This window comes from Anabrus simplex, chromosome 5 (assembly GCF_040414725.1).
Source record: "Anabrus simplex isolate iqAnaSimp1 chromosome 5, ASM4041472v1, whole genome shotgun sequence".
In the NCBI taxonomy this organism is placed as follows: Eukaryota; Metazoa; Arthropoda; class Insecta; order Orthoptera; family Tettigoniidae; genus Anabrus; species Anabrus simplex.
In genome coordinates, this window is record NC_090269.1 from 42,747,250 (window position 1) to 42,769,633 (window position 22,384).

The 22,384-nt window shown below is 39.6% G+C and overlaps 1 protein-coding gene across 4 annotated transcripts in view; it reads right to left on the reverse strand.

Moving 5' to 3' along the window:
- Nucleotides 1–22,384, reverse strand: part of LOC136873716 (BTB/POZ domain-containing protein 2) — a 770,371-nt gene that overhangs the window by 33,933 nt on the left and 714,054 nt on the right. Inside the window, exon 1 of one of the 4 annotated variants that reach the window (XM_067146854.2) lies at nucleotides 8,961–9,093. The exons of the other annotated variants lie outside the window; for them this stretch is intronic. Coding sequence (XP_067002955.2) covers nucleotides 8,961–8,963 — 3 coding nt within the window. The 5' untranslated portion in view covers nucleotides 8,964–9,093. Of the gene's footprint in view, nucleotides 1–8,960; nucleotides 9,094–22,384 lie in introns of those variants that run through there. 4 annotated transcript variants of the gene reach the window in all.

A 22,384-nucleotide genomic window follows, 5' to 3' on the forward strand; every position in this document is an offset into this window, starting at 1 on the left:
TGAGAGACAAAACGTTTGGGAAACTCTGCTGTATAGCATTAGGAAGCTCGCTCGCCAGTATCGGTCCTTGGGTGTTGCACGAGACCGGCAAGCACCCTATTGAGATATAACTCCAAATCTCTCCGTTAGATTGCACCACTCTGAGGAGATCTACTTCATTCGAGCTCTCTCTCTCTCTCTCTCTCTCTCTCTCTCTCTCTCTTGCAACGGCAATTTCTTTTCCGCCTCACGAGGAGTAATTCATATCGGACCACCCACAATATAACCAACATTTTGCATAAATGAAAAACAGGAGGAAAATTTTTCAATTCAAATGGGGTAAGTATAACTGTAGTTATTCCTCTTATTTCCTGCTTTAATTACCGGATATATTTCAGTTCTAATAGGAACCAATCAAAGAAAAGAACTTCGCACAGGAAAGGGCTTTGATCACGGACCTCCGAGCTGATGGGAGTGCACCATAGCAAGTACACTATGGTGTGTTTGTATTTGATGCTGATTTCTTGGTATGGTTCTCATGCTGGTCTTAAGCAACGTTCTGATTTAGCAACACCTCTTTGGAAAGCCCATTTGAATTCGCAAGCAAAGATATCTAATTGGCTAACTTCAGCACCCGATAAAATGACAACGGTGCGAGATATCGAATTATTTTCTTCAAGTTATTTATTTATAGGCATGATTGACCCTCTAGCGCTTATATACCCGGTTCACGACGTTTCCAACTACCCTGCACAAGCACCAACATACTGTACTCTATTTTCTCCATCAGTTTAATCACCAGTTACCGAGTCTCTTGCAAATATACATAAACATTAAAGCTACTCATCAACTGTCACCAAAGAAGAAAAAAAAAGAAAAGAAACTTCAGCACGTCCAGCCCATCGGGTAACCTCGGCCTTACAAGAAGGACAATTCACCTCATGATGGAAGGTTGGATGGCATTGTCAGATTCATGTGCCATCCTGCGACGGCGTATTTTCATATTTCTTCTTTGATCTAAACTTTCGCCGTCAAGTTTGATTGATCCATCGTAAACCATGTATTTGTCGTTCATTTTGCCGTCTCTAAAACCTGCTGCTCCGGGCCCTGGCTGGTGATGGGATAATCGAATACAAAATAACTGCTTAATCGATTATTTCATTTTATTCGCTTATTCTATATTTCCCATTCGGTTAATTTTCGATTATTCATTCGAATGAATGAGGCAATCGAATAGTGAATATTTTCCACTCATTTATTTTTCGATTATTTTCTTATTATCCATCCGACACTCCATTCGAGTCAATGAGACAATCGAATGGCGAATTTTTCCATTCGATAATTTTTTCGATTATTCATTCAGAAATTGAACAGTGGATGCTTTAGAAATAATCTAATGAAAAGTGATGTTATTAAGGCAGTTAATTCACTCATTCAGTTTCAACATTTGGAGACACATTTGGAAAAAGGCGTATTTCTATTTTTCATAAGATTTAGTCTATTCGCATATTTCAATCAGTTATCAATCCGACACACTTAAACCGAGAAATTGAAGCATGACGCATCCGAATATTCTATGCGATACAACTGAATAATATTTGAAACTTCTTCGATTATTTATTCGAGTATCTAAATAATCGGATGAAGGTTATTCAAATATTAAAAGTATTCGATTATCCCATCACTAACCCTAGCAAACTCACCACGTTTAATGTTTTCATTCCCCTTCCTGAAGGAGAAGGGCGGGCCACCTAGAGGGTAACTCCCTCTCTCCGGCCATCGCAACCTTCTCGAACTGGATCCTGAAGGTACTTCGCGAACGTTACTCGTAAAGGAGTAGGTTATGATCGTATCCCCCCCCCCCCCAACGCCTCGTAAGACAAGCACCAATTCATTCTATTACAAAACCTTAGCATGTTCATGTATTAAATCCTTGAGAATTGTATATAATGCGTTGTATATTCTAAGGCTCTGTCTGGAACAAACAAGAAATTCAATGGTACGGGTGTACCTTCCGCTGTGTTATGTATAATGTATTAGCGAAGATGTATCTAAATGAGATAAGGACTCTCAAGTGTATGAACAAGCTTTAAGAAATGAGACACCTGAGTTATATATTCCACCTCATATTTACCTTCAGATAATATGAGGACTGATATAGTAATCTTACCACTTTAGTAAGAACACACCTTAATACGCAGACTACAAATAGAATTCGCAGTGGGCGTTGGCAATAAGGTTCAAAAGCCTCTCAAAGTTGTGAAATAAAGGATAAATGAACATTTTATTGGACAGGTTATAGTTCAGCAAAAACCGTCCACTTTGGTCATTCACAAGAGATAACATTTCAGCATCTCCTAATGTATTTAACCAACATCAACGACCATGGGGAAAAATGAGGCCATCTGTAAGACACTGCCCGTTAGATTGCTGCTTTCCAGCATTAAGTTGTATAAATCATTTTCTTGTTCTACCTTTCAACATTAGAATTAAAAGCAGACACCTACTTACGAACCAAATACCACACTCTAGAACGCATTAATTGCTGTAACGAAAATATCAACGTAAAACATAGAGCCTTCTATATAATTTTCTTTCGACACAAGCATGTGAAAAAAAAAATCACCTGCTCTGATCCTCCATAGCTCCACCAAAGGCTATCATAGACAGCCTAGGCCTCACTGAAGAGGCATACTAGGGAAATGAGGAGTGAGGTAGTTTCCCGTTGCTTTCCTCATGCCACCTGTTATGGCTATTTAATAAATATATTCTAAATTATATTGCGGGATGAAAATAAAATAATTTGAATATTTTCTATTTCTAACGTTTCAGATTCCAATTAAAATTTTTTACCTATTACTTCTTGTTCCGCCTGAGCAGCGGTCGCTTGGTAGGCCAAGGCCCTTCAAGGGCTGTAGTGCCATGGGGTTTGGTTTGGTTTGGTTCGGCATTATTTCTTGATAGAAAAAGTAGTTGGATGAAAATTTGTACCCCTTCTTCATAGGAGCCTGCTTTTCGATGCAACAGACAATGACGACGACTTTCAACATTTTCGGAAAAGTTTGTATTCAAACATTTTTATGCTAATAAAAGAATATTCTGAGACCTTTAATTTAAGCACTTGCTAGCGCTTCACAATTACAAATATGTATTAATACCGGTAATAATAATAATAATAATAATAATAATAATAATAATAATAATAATAATAATAATAATTCCTTTACGTAACACTAACTACTTTTATGATTTTCGGAGACGCCAGGGTGACGTAATTAGTCCCGCAGGAGTTTTTTTACATGCTAGTAAATCTGCCGACACAAGGCTGGTTGAGCACCTTCAAATTCCACCGGACTGAGCCAGGATCGAACCTGCCAAGTTGGGGTCAGAAGGCCAAGGCCTCATCCGTCCGAGCCCATCAGCCCGGCTTACAAATATTTAGACATAAAATTACGAAACTATTACTGTCTAGAAAATCCTTTGCTTCGTTGGAATGCATGTAAACTAAGGACACTGTAATCGTTTCAATTATCCCAGTTTTCATAACGCCGCTAAGAGTCGATGTAGGTGGGAGGGGCGGGGTTGGGGGTGACAGAGGGGCCGGGGCGTGCAAGTGTTAATTATTTTTAACATTTCTAAAACTATATCTTACATCGAAGTTGATTGAAAACGCTTCGAAATTAATAACGGGGTGCTATAAAATGCCACAGCGTCGTTGGAAGCTGAAATTACTATTATTTAATTTAAGATGCACATTAAGTGTAACGATATCGTACGGACTACAGTTCCTCTTTAATTCTCATGTTGGAAATGCAGCTGCTATTACAAGTGGATTTCAGCCTGACCTACATTTGAATGCCCTTTATTGATTAAAACAAACCCAGCCAACTCCAAGCAGTCGTTCCAGTCCTAGGAGCGCTGTATTGAACCTTTTTGTAAATTAAGGTCTCCGTTTCAGACAGGTCACTAGGAAAGAAAATTTGCCAAAAAATGCCAGTTATGTCCGAAATTTACTCTTCCTTTCTGTACACTCAGTCATATGATGCTATTATTATTATTATTATTATTATTATTATTATTCGAATGTGGCATTGTATGGAAATGAAACCTGGACGATAACTAGCTCAGGAAAAAAATGGACAGAAGCGTTTGAAATCTGATGTTACAAAAGAACGCTGAAGATGAGACGGATAGATCGAATCACAAATGAAGAGATACTGAATCGAGATGGCGAGATGAAATCGATTTGGCTAAATTTGACGAGAAGAGATAGAATGATAGGATACATCTCAATACACCCAGGACTTGTTCAGTTAGTTTTTGAAGGAAGTGTAGGCAGTAAGAACGGTAGGGGTAGACTGAGGTATGAATAGTGTGAAAGTCTCGCTTACAGGGTCGATAAATAATTGTCTGTGAGGAAAGCAACGAGAAATTACACCACCACTCATTTCTCTTGTACGACACTGCTATGATGTCTCGGCTACCTATGAGAACAGATTTTGGAACTGAAGGGAATCCAGTTAGCCTCAAGACTGAGGACTATACATTCACATATATTACAACTTGCTTTACGTCGCACCGACACAGATAGGTCTTATGGCGAGTAAGCGATAGGAAGGGGTTAGGAATGGGAAGGAAGATATCGTGGTCTTAATTACGGTACAGCTTTGTGGGAAACCACGGCAAACCATCTTCAGAGCTGCTGACAGTGGGGTTCGAACCCACTATCTCCGGAATGCGAGCTGACAGCTACGTGACCCAAACCACACAGCCACTTGCATGGTGCATACATACATTTTATTACATAAGATCTCCCTCTTGATGACCATTAGTTCTATTCCGAATCTGACAATTTTGGACTTGTGAAGCCTTGAGAAAGTCACGTTCCAACTTCTCAAGGCTCTGCCCATTATCTTTCTTTTTCAGTACCATGGAAGTGGCGTGGTTATTAGTTGCCCTTACCGTAAAGCAGATAAGGTCTCCTTGATTCCCTTTGGTGTGTGAAGATACTGACCCGCGACACACATTTAGACTAGCCTACGTTGGAAAGAAGTATTGTAGTCTGAGGTATTGAGACAGTCGTCCCAAAACGAAGATAATATATGATAATATTTTTGAATTTACGTCGCACTAACTATTTTAACGGTTTTCAGAGTCACCGAGGTGCCGGAATTCTGTCCAGCAGCAGTTCTTTAATATGGCAGTAAATCTACCAACACGAGGCTGACGTATTTGAGCACCTTCAAAACCATTGGACTGGGCTGGGATGGGACTCTCCAACCTGAGTAGAGAAGGCCAGCACTCTACCACCTGAGCTAATCAGCCCGACTCCCAAACGAAGGAAATTGTCTCTTCCTGCGATTCTCGTCCTAGCAGAGTTCGTTAACGAACCTGTCCGGAGAGTAGTTGTTTCGAGTTCCGAGTCCAAGCATATTTTCAGCTTTAGTTTCAAAATTAGGACTGTTAAAATACAAGATGCTTTACGTCGCACTGACACAGGTAGGTTTTATGGCGATGGTGGGATAAGAAAAGGCCATTAGTGGGAAGGAAGTGGTCGTGGCCTTAAGGTTCAGCCCCAGCATTTGCCTGGGAAACCATCTTCAGGACTGCCGAGAGTAGGGGCTCGAACCCACTACCTCCCGAATGCAAGCTCACAGATGCGCGCCTCTAACCGCTTGGCCAACTCACTGTGTGTCGAAGTATTAGTTCTCGTCTAAAGCGATTACGTTTTGAAATTTTATATATATATATATATTTGCTAGGGGCTTTACGTCGCACCGAAATTATATTTTCTAACATTTGCCGGTAGAAAGCACTCTGGGTATCGTCGGATGGTTTCATAGAAACCTTGTTCTTGTCCGGCGGATGTCTCCGAAGACAATCTCATGAAGGTCAAACGAGCTGAGTGTTTTTTTTTTTTTTGTTTTTTTTTTTTTTTTTTTTTTTAGAATACTGACCGTCCTCAGCGAAATCTGTGAATGTATGCACCCTGTGAGTGGGGTAGAGTGGGGTATTCAGTTCGAGTCCTTAGCAAGAGTAACATTTTCATTTCTTTCCATTTAATTCGTGATGGATGTTTTTACGGTCAGTATCTCCGGGGAGGGGGGGGGGGGGTGACAAGGGTAAACAGCGAACTTTCTGTAGGCCCTGAAATGCAGGAGATGCATAAACGAAAGAATTTGTAATGAGTACACTTCGTGGGATAGGAATAGGGGAATGATCCAGAGCTATAGGCAAAAAACTATACTTTTTATTGTCATTAATGAGCGGAAAGCCCCATAACAATCCACTACCCATCTTCGATGGCCATCCGATGGAACAAAGGGTGGAAGAAATCAAACATCTTATTCACACAGTACAAGAATAACATTAAGGAGAGTAATGTATTCAACAGACTTCGATGGTATCATATTTGACAGGTCTGGGAAAATGTTCTCTCCTCTTCGTGGTTCATCTCTTTCTTTTAATGATATCTTCATACCTCTAAGAGTCAGAATCTAAACGTGCTTTAATTTTTTTCAAAACTTCAAGCGTGTTTCGAACAGACAATAGCTTATGCTGTCTTTCTGATGTTGTGTTCGCATGAAACTTAAAATGATACGTATACTGTAACAGTCGTAAGAAATTACGTATCACCAACGTAATGAACCGTCCTACGAATCTTTACGTTAGTGTATCACAAATTCAGAGAATAAATAAGGTCACCACGATCACATCTCAAGACAACTGTGCAATGTCCGAAAAATGGTTCAATAAGGAGAGAAAGGGGAAGGTACAAGTTTACAAGTTAAAAAGTATTTTCAGTTTATAGGATGTCCTTTCCCCTTTAATTTGCTGGAAAAGTAATATATTTGTAAATGCCCCCGTTCGTTTTCTATAACTTCATTTTCACGCGTAGCTTTGATCATAATTCAAAAGCTATTGAAGATCTTTTCATAATTTTTTTTGCACGGTAGTGTATATTATGTAGAAAATATTTATGTTATGTAGAAAATATGCACTAGGCTCTTTTATTTGAAATACATTCTTTTTAAACAATTAGTTTTTCAAAATTAGAAAAAGTGATAGGAAGGTACCAAATAAAACATACACCACCCGTTTCGAATTCCAAAATTATATTTAAACCAAATTTTGAATTTTTATCTTGAAGATTATATTAGCTCTAACCAAAGTTGGGAAGTAACTTAGTAAAAGTAATTGGATTGCTTATAAGGATTACGTTCTTAGTACATTTTACTTTTAACTGTTACTTTATAGTAATTTATATACTATCCATCGCACGGAAGCAGCAACAACAGGGAAAAATAAATGACAATTAGGACATTTTTTCAGTTGTACTACAGTAGAAACAGTAGCTTATCCACTTCTGGACGAGGTACTTTCTTACCACTCTAGTGCTTACAAAAACATCATACTTACACTAACGATGTTCTTAAAATTAAACACAGGTATTTTTCACATTCCCCTGTATGGCGTCTTTTCAATAAGTTGAAAAATGCACTTTCCCCATAAAGATGTCGAGGCTTTGCGATGAGAATATTAAAAATAAAACGCAAATTATTTGAAACGTTAAGTAATTAATAGAAATCATGGAAAATTATAATTTCGAAGGTTCTATGGTATCATGTTTAGTCTCAACTAGAGGTGAAATGAAATAAAATATTTTCCTTGCAAACTTTGTATTATGCGAAAAACCTCACGACTGGTGTTCTGTAAAGTAACTGTAGATGTACTGAATACTTGTTGAAAAAGTTGATTTGTAATTTAGTAAAGTGTTTAGCAAGTAACTGAAATACATCCCAATATTACACGATTCTTTTACTCTTCCCGTCAATTACTATCACGAAATTTGTTGTAAATAAGGCTAAGACGATCAAACATAGAAAATCCAGTAGGGTTCCTCGTTGAGGAGAGTCATGTTTGAAATGTTGCTATATTTACAAAAAACAACCCCTAAACATCCCCCAATTCTTCCTCTTTCAAATCCCGTTTTCAATTTTTCCCGAAGTCAATTTGTAAGTCTCGAAATGCCATATTGTAAGGGTAGCGGTTTGGCGTATATACAGCAACCCCATACCCCTTTCTCTCACGTTGTCAGACAAAACCTTCAAAGATCTTTAGGATTGCCATTTCAATAATACCACTGGAATATATTCTTAAATATATGAGTAGTTTTGATAAATCTGCTAAAATATAGCCCAAAAATATGAAAAATCTGCCGCGGGGAGCATTATCCATGCAACACATAAAATTAAAATTATATGTCAAAAACTTTGCAACCAAGTAACTAATCGACTCCAAATTTTGTGTAGAGCTGTATCTTATTATTGTAGTAGGCACACGCTGTTGCGTAAGAGGAGAAAGACATTTGAGGGAGTAATTTGCAGTGCAGGACGGTTTTAAAGTATGTCTCTTAAAACTTTCACTTGCTTTAATATTTTTTTTAAATCAGCTCCTTGCCATGCATAAAATGCTCTTTCGACCAAGTTCTTATCGAATTTACCTGAAATTTTGAGAGAATGTTTGAATATGTACATAAATTAAGAGTAGTTCTGCGTTTTATTATCAGCTGAATATTACCTTCACATTCTCACTCCTGAAATAGCACCAAACTAGATTTTAACCTATTGAGTGGATAATGAAAAATTGAAAACATATCTTCAATATATCTGACTGCAAAACCCGGAGTTTTTTAAAATGTAAGAGTATTTTTACAAGTATGCCAAATTATAACCCAAAATATGAAAACTGTGCCGCAAGGAGCAGTTTTCATGCAGCATATAAAAGATACAATTATTTGTTAATTTTTCAACCAAGTAAGTAATCAACTCCAAATTTTGTGTGGGACTATCATATTAATTAATACGTGCTTGTGTTAAGTTCAACATTACAGTTATGACTCCCGTGAAGTTCATAAAAAGAAATTTACTACACAACTGAAATATATTATTATCTTTGCTTTGAGAGAGATGAGTACATACCATCTGGAATCGGTCCCGTTGGACGGGTGAGTTAGTCCAATGCAATATAGTAGTTAAGACACGCCAGCACAGTGTTCATTTCACAACTGATCATCTATCCTCTCCACAGGCACCTTTATAGAGCAGAGGTGTTATCACTACTAGTCACAAGATTGCTACTGCGCTCCAGAGAGAGCACATGTTCTTATCACTGCGGATACCAACTAGAGGAAGTTTATATAAAATGGCGCGCCAACACTTCGCACATATCAGGCGGGGGGGGGGGGGATTTCCCTTTTTCCCTTGAATAAGTTCAAAACAGCAAAACGACCTTTGTTATTGCAGTAAAGAGCCTAACTCACTTTGCTTGCGAAATCTATCTCTACTGTATTTTACTCCCTCAGAGTCACGACCTGCTACTTGTATATCAGTGATGAAGTAGCAGTTCAATAGAGGATCGTGACTACACTACGGGGCAGGCAACAAATCACGATTAAAATAAAGCAGTTGATGTATTTCACAGTTTAAATCACAACCTCGCAATTCGAACAGTGAAGAGTATAGATCTATCAATAGGGTCAGGCCAGAGACCAGCTTCTCAAATTTTAGAGTTGCAGTATTTAATGTTATATGTCAAGCCCTGCGGTAGTAGGCTATATTTTACGGTCTGCAATGTATTACAAACGTTTTATTAAATATATAGTCATCCAATGACTTGTTAAAAATGAATAATGGCTTTAGGGGAAATCAAAAATAAAATTTGGTAATCCGAATAATAATGTCTGTTAGGTCATCAGCCCAGAGGCTGGTTGGATCCTCAAATAGCACCACCAAAGGCTATACAGTTATAGGGAAACTGCAAAACCCAATGGCAGAGCCCAAATGAGGCGTACTAGGCAAGATGAGGAGTGAGGTAGTTTGCCATTGCATTCCTCACTGGACCAGAAGGTGCCACTGCAGCACGACTGATCCTATGAGCAACGCCTTTCATAACACTCAGACACTAGTTGTGCCCCAAATGTCATTACTCAGCACCACCCATACCCCAGCAGCTTCCATATTGTCACAGCCATGGATGAGACTGGGATGTCGGTGGAAGCTACACTTTGCTCTGGCCTGTGCCAAGAGACGGATACAAAAATACTGCATCCATCAAGAAATGGCAACAGGCGGCCGAATAATAATAATAATAATAATAATAATAATAATAATAATAATAATAATAATAATAATAATAATAATAATAATAATAATACCATTCCAAAGTACCACATTTTCTACTACTTTCCAATCTGGCACTTTTCACGAGTTAATTAGAAATACAAACAAAACTGAGTGGTGCCTTCAGTGTTGTCGACTTTAAAATGAGTTCAGCAAAGACTCGCCAGAGGGCAGACATAGCAAATAAACTAAAATCTATAAAAATAAAATTGAAGAATTATCTCAAGGGCTAGATGACTGTAGGTAGTTGTATTTCCCTGTATTGATTGCAAGGGATTGAAATTAATTGAACTGATAAATATTTTAAATAATTTAATGGCAGATGAAAAAAACTGGGGAATCTAGCAGACTGTAGGGGGTTTGAGGAAAGTTGCCATAAAAACGGATGTTCCCTGGTAAAAAGGGATAATATGGTAACCCTGATCTTGCATGTCGTCGTTTCAAGAATCGAGTAAGGAAAGTAAAGCAAAGAACTTCATAAGAGATAAACGCTCTACATCTTACGAACAAAGGACATAAAGCGCAGTGATGTAATAAACTCGTCTACATATGTACATGTTCATGTATTAATTAATAAATAATAATATTAACTATAAACGGTCACTGAAATCTCCGTAGCTCAGGTGGCAGCGCGCCGGTCTCTCACAGTGGGCTCTTTGGTTCAAATCTTGGTCACTCCATGTGAGATTTTTGCTGGATAAAACTGAGGCGGGAGAGCTTTTTCTCCGGGTACTCCAATTTGTTCTGTCATCTTTAATTCCAGCAACACTCTCCAATATTTCATTTCATCGTTGTCATTATTGCCCGACAGGAGTGTGACAGGCTTCGGCAGGCGCACAGTTTCCTATCCTCGCCGCTAGATGGGGGCTTCATTCATCCATTCCTAACCCGGTTGAAACTGGAAACAGGCTGTGGATTTTCATTCTCATTATTAAGGGTCACCAAATTTTACACCCGATTAATCTTAAATCCATTATGATTATCGATTTAAGAGTCCGACTCGTTGGCAGAATGGTCAGCGTAATGGCCTTCGATTCAGAGGGTCCCGGGTTCAATTCCCGGCCTGGTCAGAAATTTTTAACCTTCATAGGTTAATTCCAATGGCTCGGGGTCTGGGTATTTGTGCTGTGTGCAACATCGTTGCAACTCACACATCACACAACACTATCCTCCACCACAATAACACGCCGTTACCTACAGATACCACGAAATTATTATCTATTTAAGAGACAAATAAGCACGAATTCCCTACGATATTATTAATTCGCCCTATTCTTCTTCTTCTTATAATAATAATAATAATAATAATAATAATAATAATAATAATAATACTATTGGAGGAGAGTAAATTGGATGAAAACCAATGTGGTTTCAGACCAGAGAGGGCCTGTACTTCCTAAAATGTAGTATGCGTCAAGTAATTGAAAATTGCTGCGAGTTTATTTTTCGTAGATCTAGGGAAGCCATATATGACAAAGTATCTATCAGGGAGGGGGCGGGGGAAATGTACCTAGGTTATTCTGAGCGATTAGGGAATCCAAGGAATGTATACTGACAATCGCGCCACATGAGTTCTTGCTTCGGAGCAGGTAGATGTTAGATAAGATAATAATCTTTCATTTTTGTTGTTCATAGCATACATGGATTATTAGCCGAGAGGTATAGAATGGCAGGGAGGGATTCAGTTGAGTGAAAATGCAGTAAGCAGCCTGCGCCTTTGCCGACAATTTGATGTTAATGGAGGACCGTGCTTCCAGTCTGCAATTAATATCTTGGAACTTAAAAAGATATGCTGTGAATATGGGTAGGAGAAGATGTTTGGGCACTAATGAGTTTCAACGTAATTTGAACGAGGAGCAGGTATAATCTAGCCGCTCAACACTTATGTAAAAGAGTTGCATACATTTTAGGCGTTCTGATACTTCAGATCGCTACTATTTATGCAAATCTCACTGCAGAACCGTTGTGCGGGTAGAGGATATTTGCGCCTTGGTTAAATACGTTTGCATTTTAACCTCCAGGGTTTCCTAAACTTTTTGTTTCTGAGGCACCCTTTGCATATCACAATCATGCCCAAGGACCTGCTAGCCACAGAAAATACTGAATACAGTGATAAAGAAAAGACAGAAGATGTAATGTTTCCATGTTTGATTGTACTCGTATAATATAGGACTGTCCGACTCCATGGTTAAATGGTTAGTGTGCTGGCCTTTGGTCAAAGGGGTCCCGGGTTCGATTCCCACCAGGGTCAGGAATTTAAACCGTAAATGGTAAATTCCCCCGATACGGGGACTGGGTGTATGTGCAGTTTTCATCATCATTTCATACTCATCACGACGCGCAGGTCGCTTATGGGTGTCTAATCAGAAGACCTGCACCAGACCTCTCCGAAGGCCACACGCCTACTTCATTTCATTTACATTTTGAATGTAACTTCAATTACATGAGGATACTTTATATATGCATAGAAATTATATAACATGGTGACACATGCTAATAATTACAACAGCCTGGAACTGGAAACGTACTTGAGAAAATTAACTTCATACATTTGTTGAATTAATGGGACGGATGGTGCTGTTTCCCGACCGAGCTCGATAGCTCCAGTCGCTTAAGTGCGGTCAGTATCCAGAATTCGGGAGATAGTAGGTTCGAATCCCACTGTCGGCAGCCCTGAAGATGGTTTTCCGTGGTTTCCCATTTTCACACCAGGCAAATGCTGGGGCTGTACCTTAATTAAGGCCACGGCCGCTTCCTTCCCACTCCTAGCCCTTTCCTGTCCCATCGTCGCCATAAGACCGATCTGTGTCGGTGCGACGTAAAGCAACTAGCTGTTTCCCGAAGACCGAGCGTAGTCACACGAACCGAAGATCGGCCTCAACACTAGTTCCGTTTCTGTACGGATACTTCGTTTTCATTTGTGCGAGAGCAGAAAAGGTACACTCATACAGGTACGGTATGTTGCCATGAAAAGCATTAAACTCAGTATTTCCTTTCTAGAAATTGTAGGGTATAGAGGATGTCATGGATCCAAAAGTTGATCAAAGACGTGGAGTTGTGAAACAAAGTCTACGCAGGATACTGCCAACTTGTACTATTTATCGGCCAAGAATTACATAAACGTGTACAGTATGTAACTTATACAACAGTGAAGACATGAAGACATATGTTCCTCATTTCATTTCACTCTTTAAATACAACGTACATTATTACTGTGGACCCCTTAGATCATCGTCGCGGCCACAGTTTGGGAATGGATGTTCTAACCTATTAGTGTCTAAAAATCATTTACCCTAGATGAAAAATATGATCATTTTTGAGACTAAGGTAATGTCACAAGGGAAGAAACCTAGGAGCACTGAAAGCCAGGCCAGAAAAAAAAAACACACAACTGGATCACTTCAAAGAGCAGGCCCCGCCGTATAGGAGTAGCGTACCAACCTCATACCCGGAGGTTCCGGGTTCGATTCCCGGCCAGGCCAGATATTTGTGCCCGGATCTGAGGGCTGGTTCGAGGTCCACTGAGCGTACGAGATTACAATTTTGACGGTAACATAGCGGCCCCGGTCTAGAAAGCCAAGAATAATAACGCCCGAGAGGATTCTTCATGCTCACCACACGACTCCTCGTAATCTGCAGGCCTTAGGGTTGAGCACCGGTCACTCGGTAGGTCATGGCTCTTCGAAACTGCTGTGCCACTCGGTTTAGTTTGGATCAGTATTTAGGATGTATATTCTCGCTGGATGGTAGTGATGGTAGTATAGTAGGTGAAATGGTATGAAATTATAGCAAAGCAGTTTTGGCTCTTTCTTGCCTGGTGCAGCCCTTGCAGGGCAGACTCACTGACGAGGGTGGGCGGCATCGGCCGTGTATAGGAAACTGCGTGTTATTGTGGTGGACGATAGTGTAGTGTGTGGAGTTACAGAGATGCTGGGGCAATAGAAACAACCACCCCCTGGGCCAGTGGAAAAATGATTTAAGATTAAAATCTCCAACCCGGCCGGGAATCGAACCCGGGGCCCTCTGAATCGAAGAGCACTACGCTGACCATTCAGCCAAGCAGTCGGTCAGCATAGCAGCAAGTTGTAGCCGTGTTGCAACCAAGAAATAAGTCAACTCTCCGATGGAGATATCTTCACCGATGGCTCAGACCGATTTTGCTGCATGAGAGCGAAAACTGTATAGCCTTAGGATATCTTATCCATGAGATGAAAGCAACCTTCTGTACATAACAATTTTCTACTGTGTGAATGTTCATTATGCGTGGGAGGACGCGCGAATTGTATGGGACTATGAATGAGCCAGCGTAGCTGAAGTAAATGTCGGGATTCAACCGTGTGTGTGTGAGTAGAATTACTTGATTGTTGAACAGGACCTGTGAATAATACGTCTATGTAAATACGGCAATTGTATATAAGCACATTCTGTAGGCTATCAATGTAATTATTTAATATTGTAATTTTAATTGGGGATGGAGGCACATTCGTGTGTGTAGTGCTATGCTCTTTCTCCAACCATCATCCCTGAATTGTATCTACAATGTGTGGAAAATAAATAAATAAATAAATAAATAAATAAATAAATAAATAAATAAATAAATAAATAAATAAATAAATAAATAACGGACGTGAAAGAAGCGTGAATGATTGGTGAGGTAAACAGGTGAGAAAAATGGTAGGAGGGTGCGTGGAGTAATGAGATAAAGGTTAAGTTGGGAATTAACCCCACAGGCTACTTAGGAGAATAATGAACTAAGATGGAAGGTAAGAGAAGAGAAGGGAGACCAAAACGACGACAGTTGGACTCGATATTTAATGATTTAAAGATAAGAAGTGTAGAAATAAGCGCGAGATCGCACAGCTGGTTGCAAATAGGCGATGTGGAACCGGTTATTTAATCCATAGAGGCAGGGTAAAAGATGTTACAATGCTGACGATTTTGATTCTGTTCGTTTTGAGACTTTTTGCCTGCAAGGTATTTTAGATTTTAAAAAATCTCGCAGGTATTGCTGGGGTTCGAACCACGTCCGCCTTTCTGCGAAAGCAGTGACGATGTCACTTGCCTGTCATGTTCCCCCATTTTTCTGGCTTTGCCAAAATGTTTCAGTCACTCTGGAAGATAAGTTATGTATAAAGTCCGGACGTTGCGAGAAATCTTGATCCTATCACGTGTACTTTAGAATCATTTGTTCCATTATCTGCTACCGATATCATTACGATAATGACGAACTATGAGGAATAACACCGAGTAATTTCCCTAATTTATTGATATAAAGAAATGTTAGACTCTCTGTAAACTAATCGAGTCTGTATAACTCTTATCACGACGACTTCACCAGTTTTATACAGTAGGTTCAGGCAGTAAGTCGCTATCATCTTGTTTCAAAGCTAGTAGATTCGATCTCTGGTAAGATCGGTGGCATTTCGTGTTCTCTTTCTCTCCTACCCTGTCCTTTTTTTTTTCCCCTTTTAATTCTACCGGGTTGAGTAGCTCAGACGGTTGGGACGCTGGACTTCTGAGCCCAGCTTGTCGGTGGTATTTGAAGGTACTTGAATGACGTCAGCCTCATGTTTTTAGATTTACTGACATGTAAAAGAACTTCAACGGGACTAAATTCCAGCACCTCGGCGTCCCCGAAAACCGTAAAAAAGTAGTTAGGACGTAAAACCAATAATAATAATAATAATAATAATAATAATAATAATAATAATAATAATAATAATAATAATAATAATAATAATAATAATAATAATAATAATAATTCCAATTTCTTGGGGCTGGCACTGTATGTGGATTATGCTCAGTTTTACGGCCGAATGCCTTTCGTAACGCCAACGCTATGTAGAAATATACTTCCCGAACTAGAGAAATTAACAAGTAACATCCTCGGCCCGACCAGGGATCGAACGCGGGACTCTGAGAACCAAACTCCACTACAAAGACCATTTAGCCAAGGAGCCGGATTACACTGTCCAATTGTCCAGTGAGGGGCTTATTGGAGAGTGCTTATATGGAAATAGAGGAGTATGTATTAAAGAAAAGAGTATGCAAAAGGGTTATGCATGAGTGTTATTAGCCGAGAATGAGCAGACCGTGAATAAAATTGTAGAAGACCTAAATGAAGCATGTTAGAAGTATGAAGTGAGCACTAACAATAAGAAAGCAGAAACATTGTGACAGGTTAAAAAAAGAAACAGAAAATAGAGCAAGTTGCAACATTCATATCTACGGACAATGATACGAGAGGATATGACAAGCAGTCAAGATGTAAAACCCAGAATTGAAATAATGAATGTTAATATTATTGGTTTTACGCCCCACTACGTACTTCTGTGATTTCCTGAGACGCCGAGGTGCCGGAATTTAGTCCCGAAGAGTTATTTGTACGTGCCAGTAAATGTACCGACACTAGGCTGACGTATTTGAGCACCTTCAAATACCACCGGACTATAATGAAGCTATATATTTCGTAAATAAATGTTGAAAGTCCCTGCTCAGCACCAGACTAAACCCTCTACCCCTCACTAGGGTGAGACTAAAGCACCATATAATCATTTACTTAGCTAACAAGGAAGATACATTAGCCGGTATAGTTATTGCACAATTTCCGCTGGACTCGTAACGTACTGCTGCTGTGTCTGTCCAAGGTAAACATGTCATTCGCCATTATCCACGCTCCAGCAGTGTTTTCACTGATTTCCAAGAAGATTAATCTTTAGATGGTTTCCACGCAGACCCGAAACAGCGGTAGACTACGTGCTTCCCTCTGTCGAAACATTTCAGCAAAAAAGAAGTCCTGGGTAGGAATGATAATTTATTTTCAACCTTCATTGAAGTATTGAGCTACGGCGCGTGCGCATGAGACTGCCAGAGTAAAAAGGACAATACGCTTGGACAATAATGAGGCAGGTAGGGGAGTAGAAAGTTTGACGCTTTTACTGCTAAGGGTTGAAGGCCAAATGTTAAAAGTTTCTCCTGTTAGTTTAGTGAAGGACAGAGGGGTTCAAGAGCAATAAACTATATTGTAGCTCATGCATTGTGTGCTTAGCTTAGCCATCAGTGTCATCCACGGGCCAAGGGGACTGACCTGTTGAGTCCAGCCTTGTAACAATTCTACATCGCTTGAACTGTACTTGGGCTGTTGCATGTTAAATAGTACTTTTATTGTCCGAATTTTCTTCTGTTTCGTAAGAAACAAATGTATGCTGGTTTTTATCATAGATAAAATTCATATGCCTCATGTCAGCGTATGAAGGGCGTTAAAAGGAAATTGTTTTGCGAACAGCTTTCTTAAGGTTCCTAATGAGAGATACCCTATAAAATAATAAGACAAATGCAGCAATTCAAGTCAATCTCTTGGAAGAAATAGCCAACAACACAGGTTTAAGAATATCTGTAGGGAAAAAACCCAAATTTAAGACAAATATAAAAATTGCTCCAGAATTTATAACAGAAATTGGTCGAATAAGGAGAGTAAAGAAATTAAAATATTTGGGAGAAAAAATTCAAGAAAATGGTTTGGAAAAATCCGGTATAGAAGGAAGGAGACGCAAGTTGGAAAGAGCATAGGGTATAACTAGGAATATCTACAACGAAAAGTGTATCTAAAAACCTCAAAATACAACACTGCACCACAGTACCGATAGTCACAACCGAAATGCTTATACGCGAGTGAATGTCTAATACTGAATTAAGGCTAAATAAATTAGAAGTACTGGAAAGAAAAATTATATGAAAAATACAGTACTCGGTCCGTTAAGAACAACATAACTCTGGAAATCAAGAAGTAATGATGAGGTATACAGGAACACGGAAAATATAACAGAAGCTATGTGGAAGAGGCGATTTATACCTTTTGCACACTTACACAGAATGGATGATAACAGGTTAACCAAACAGTTCTTCAAATATCGTTAGAACAAGAAGTCAACAACAACCTGGATTCATGAAGTCAAGAAAGATTTGGAAAGAAACAACTTAAGGGAAGAAGAAGCAACAGAATGAGATTTTTAGAAAGAAAGTGTTAAAAATGGAAGGATTCCAAGGTTGGGAGGGAAAGAAAACAGGCTCAAAATGGTCCGAGGAGACGAAAAGGATGCATAGTGAACAGATGAAGGAGTGTTAGAGGAATAAGAAGGAAGAACAAAGGATGAAGCATTGAAATTGTCACTTGGTCCCTAGAAGACCCTAACGAAACAAAGTAATGGAAATAATAATTTATTATGTTTTAATGACATTAGTCATTAGTTTTATGTCCGACAAACTATTTTTATTGTGTTCAGAGACGCCTGGGAGTCGAAGTTCCGTTCCGCGAGAGTTCTTTTACGTGCGGGCAAATCGAGGGATACGAAACCGGCGTATTTCAGCACCTTCTTACCGGAATGAGCCGGAATCGAACCTGACAATTTAGACTCAGAAGACCAAAAGTTTCCACCATGTGACGCACACTGCCCAGCTAATTATCAGTATAATCATTATATTACACATATGAAAACTAACATTTCTAAGACCAATGTCAGTAGGAAAGAAACCTAAGAGAATTGAATGTGAGGTTGGGCATACAAAACTGGAACAGGAAGATCATTTCAGGTATTTAGGATGTGTGTTCTAGGATGGTAGTGTAGTAAGAGAGATTGAATCATGGTGAAGCAAAGTCAAGGTGAGTTCGCAGTAACGATCAACAGTATTCTGTAAGGAAGAAGTCCGCTCGCGGACAAAACTATCTTTGCATTTGCCTGTATTCAGACCAATTTTGCTTTACGGGAGTGAAAGCTGGGTGGACTCAGGATATATTAAAGGTAACAGACAAGAAAGTAGCGAGAATAATAGCTGGTACAAACAGGTGGGGACAATGGCAGGAGGGTACTCTGAAGGAGGAGATAAAGTTTAAATTAGGAATTAATTCGACTGATGTAGCTGTACGTATAAACAGGCTTCACTGGTGGGCTGATGTGAGGCGAATGGAGGAGGAGGATAGGTTACCTAGGAGAATGATTAACTCTGTCATGGAGGGTCAGGGAAGTAGAGAGAAACCGAGACGATTGTGAAGACTGTATCTAATGACTAAAGATAAGAGGTATGGAACTACACGAGGCCACAGAGCTAGTTACAAATAAGAAGACTGTGGAGACGTTTCAATTCACAGAGTTTTGCAAACTGAATGCTGAGAAGCAAAACAGTCTATAATTAGCAAAACCGACAGAAATTCGTTCCAAGTCGAATATGAACATGTGCCGAATTGATTACAAAAACTGGGAGAATGCAGTAACTGATCGTCCGACATAATTACGTATTGTCCACAGGGCCCAAAACATTTTGAACAAGAACGACGAAGCCACGACTCCGATAAGAGAAAAAAATCAGAGACAAAACACGGAGTTTTCGTAGATTTGAACTGGTGCATCAGGATTGTGGTAGTCCTTGTACGTCTACAGTAGATTTGGTTTGTTCAGTTTAAGAACTCGTGATGCACTCAGAAGACAATAATTGTTATACTCGCCAGCGAGTAATGCCTATGATGATGACATACATACATACAATGAAGCTCTTTGTGTGATAACAGGATAATTACCATTAATATTCAAATAGGAGACGGTGGTGTACTATGACCTTATTAACCCTTTCAGACCGAGTACGCACAATTGTGCGGGTTCGTATTTTAGTTATCCTTGACCTATTTGATGTTTTTTCGGCGCTACACCGGACTGCAGTGATTGTGCAGGACACGTGGCGTGTATTTCAATTGATTTTAGTATGCGCTTGACCGCCAGGGCGAAGGAAGAAGAGTTTAAAAAGCACAGTTGATCGGCGAGATGGCAGGAAGCAGTAGTGCCGAAAGTAAGTATTTATTTACTGCGTTTATATTAATCTAGAAGCTTTACTGAATACCGGAATATATTCAATGAAGTGTGTACATTGGTTGGTGAACGTAAATTTTGAAGCTACACCATCGTACGTGATACGAGGTTTTGAATTTTGATACGCACAATTGTGTGGGTCCTGTTTTTCGGATGTTAGTTTTTATTTTGTAAAATAAACTATTAATATGTGTATTGAGGAGCATTTTAGTCAGTTCTTGACGTACAAACAAAAATTCACACCTCCAGTTTTCTTTCAGGTCTGAAAGGGTTAAAGTTAATACAAGAGAACATCACTTAGCTGACCTGGACACGGAAATGAATCAATGATCTCATCCAGCTGACGATGTTAGAATTAATGATGAAAAATCTGGGCGTATGAATTCCCTCAATATTTACGCCGATGGAAGTAAAGATGAACGCGGAGTAGGCTTTGGAATTGCCATATACAATGCAAACAACTTCACTAAACAGCTACAATATAAATTAAATAAACTATGTTCAAATAATCAAGGAAAACAAATAGCTATCGTAAAGGCAATGCAACATTTAAGCATCCATGGATACGGAGCAAAGAACTGCGTTCGTTTTCACGGACAGCCGAATTACAATTAACGCACTCAAGTACTACAAAAACGTACACTTCTCATAGACAAAATTAGAAGGAAAGCAACTGAAATGGAGAAACAGAACTGGACGATTTGTCTTCAATTGTGTTAAGGCGCATGATGGAAATGAGAGGAATGAATTAGCGGACCAACTGGCTAAAGAACCAGCACAAAGTGGTTTAAATGCTACAATAAAATTCCGAAATAAAGTACTATACTGCAAGAATTAGGGCGCAAAACGAATGAGCAACATAAAGAAAACGACACGTAATTAATTCAAACAACTTCAGTGAGCAAAGACATCACACACGAAAGTGTTAGACAAACAAAACACATACGGAAGCGCTCCAACGTACCAGAAAAAATTGTAAGGTAGTAAAGTATGTATCCATATTATTCTCTACACTTAAAATATTTCGTACTATTTCTTAATTTACCGCAGATTTTACACTTTATTTGAGTAAAAGCAATTATCTTCCATTTGGGATAAATATTACAGTGACATTTCGTGGATCGGATTCGTTCACATAACTGGATTTTTTGACCCAGAGTGTGCACTTGTATATTTAGCATTTTGTTTACATGACAACTTTCCACAGTGTGTAACTCGAGTGAAGTTCAAATGGCGCTCTGTTAAACGTATGTACCACATTCGGAAGTGCAACGATTCAAGTGCCCGTAAAGCACGATTTTCAAAAAATTGCATAGGATGTAGGCAGTTAAGGTCACTAAGGGTAGGCTATTACCTTCTAAATGTTTTTACCCAATACCCCAAGTGGTAAGTATATTTACCAGCAACCCGTAAAGGGTTAAGATCAGGAAACTGGCTTAAAAGGAAAGATGAACTTGCTAGGTACTGCTTTAGGGAATTTATTATGTTTGCAAACTCCACCACATCAAAATAGATCATTATTTTAAATATTTTATTAGTTCAACGTCGGCGTTGAGGCCTTCGGTTCAGAGGATCCCGGATTCGATTTCGGGCCGGGTTGGGGATTTTAATCGCATCTGATTAACTCTTCTGGCTCAGAGACCGGGTATTTGTGTGGCTGCCCCAACACTTTCCTCTTTATTTCCAGAGAACACACCACAGAAACACGCAATGGTGATTATAGCCCTCCATATAGGGTAGGTGTAAGGAATGGCCAATCCACATGTGCGCTCCTGCATGTCGTAAAGGGGCTCAGGGGCTCTGAACTTGGGAGCGTGGGTTGGCGACCACGGGGCCCACAGCTGAGTCCTAGCATTGCTTCCACTTAGATGTGCCAGGCTCCTAACTGTCATCTATCCTATCCGACGCCCCCTTGGTCAACTTGTGTTCTTTTCCGACCCTGACTGTATTAGAGCACTCGAGACTTAGGCAGCCTTCCTTCGTGGCCCTTGTCTTTCTTTGGCCTACCCGAGCAAATTACCACGCGGTAGCCTCACGCACCTGTGAGCTTGCGTTCGAGAGATAGTGGGTTAGAACCCCACTGTCGGTAGTCTCAGTTGTACTTCCTCTTAAAACAATAACCACCACTACCACAAGATGGTTTTCCGTTGTTTTCCCATTTTCACATCAGGTAAATGCTGGGGCTGTGCCTTAAGGCCACGGCCGCTTCCTTCCCACTCCCAGCCCTTTCCTATCCTATCGTAGTTTAATAACATACTTAATGGTTTAAATGGCGACGATGGGACAGGAAAGGGGTAGGAGTGAGAAGGAAGCGACCGTGGCTTTAATTTAAGTACAGCCCCAGAATTTTCCTGGTGTGAAAATGGG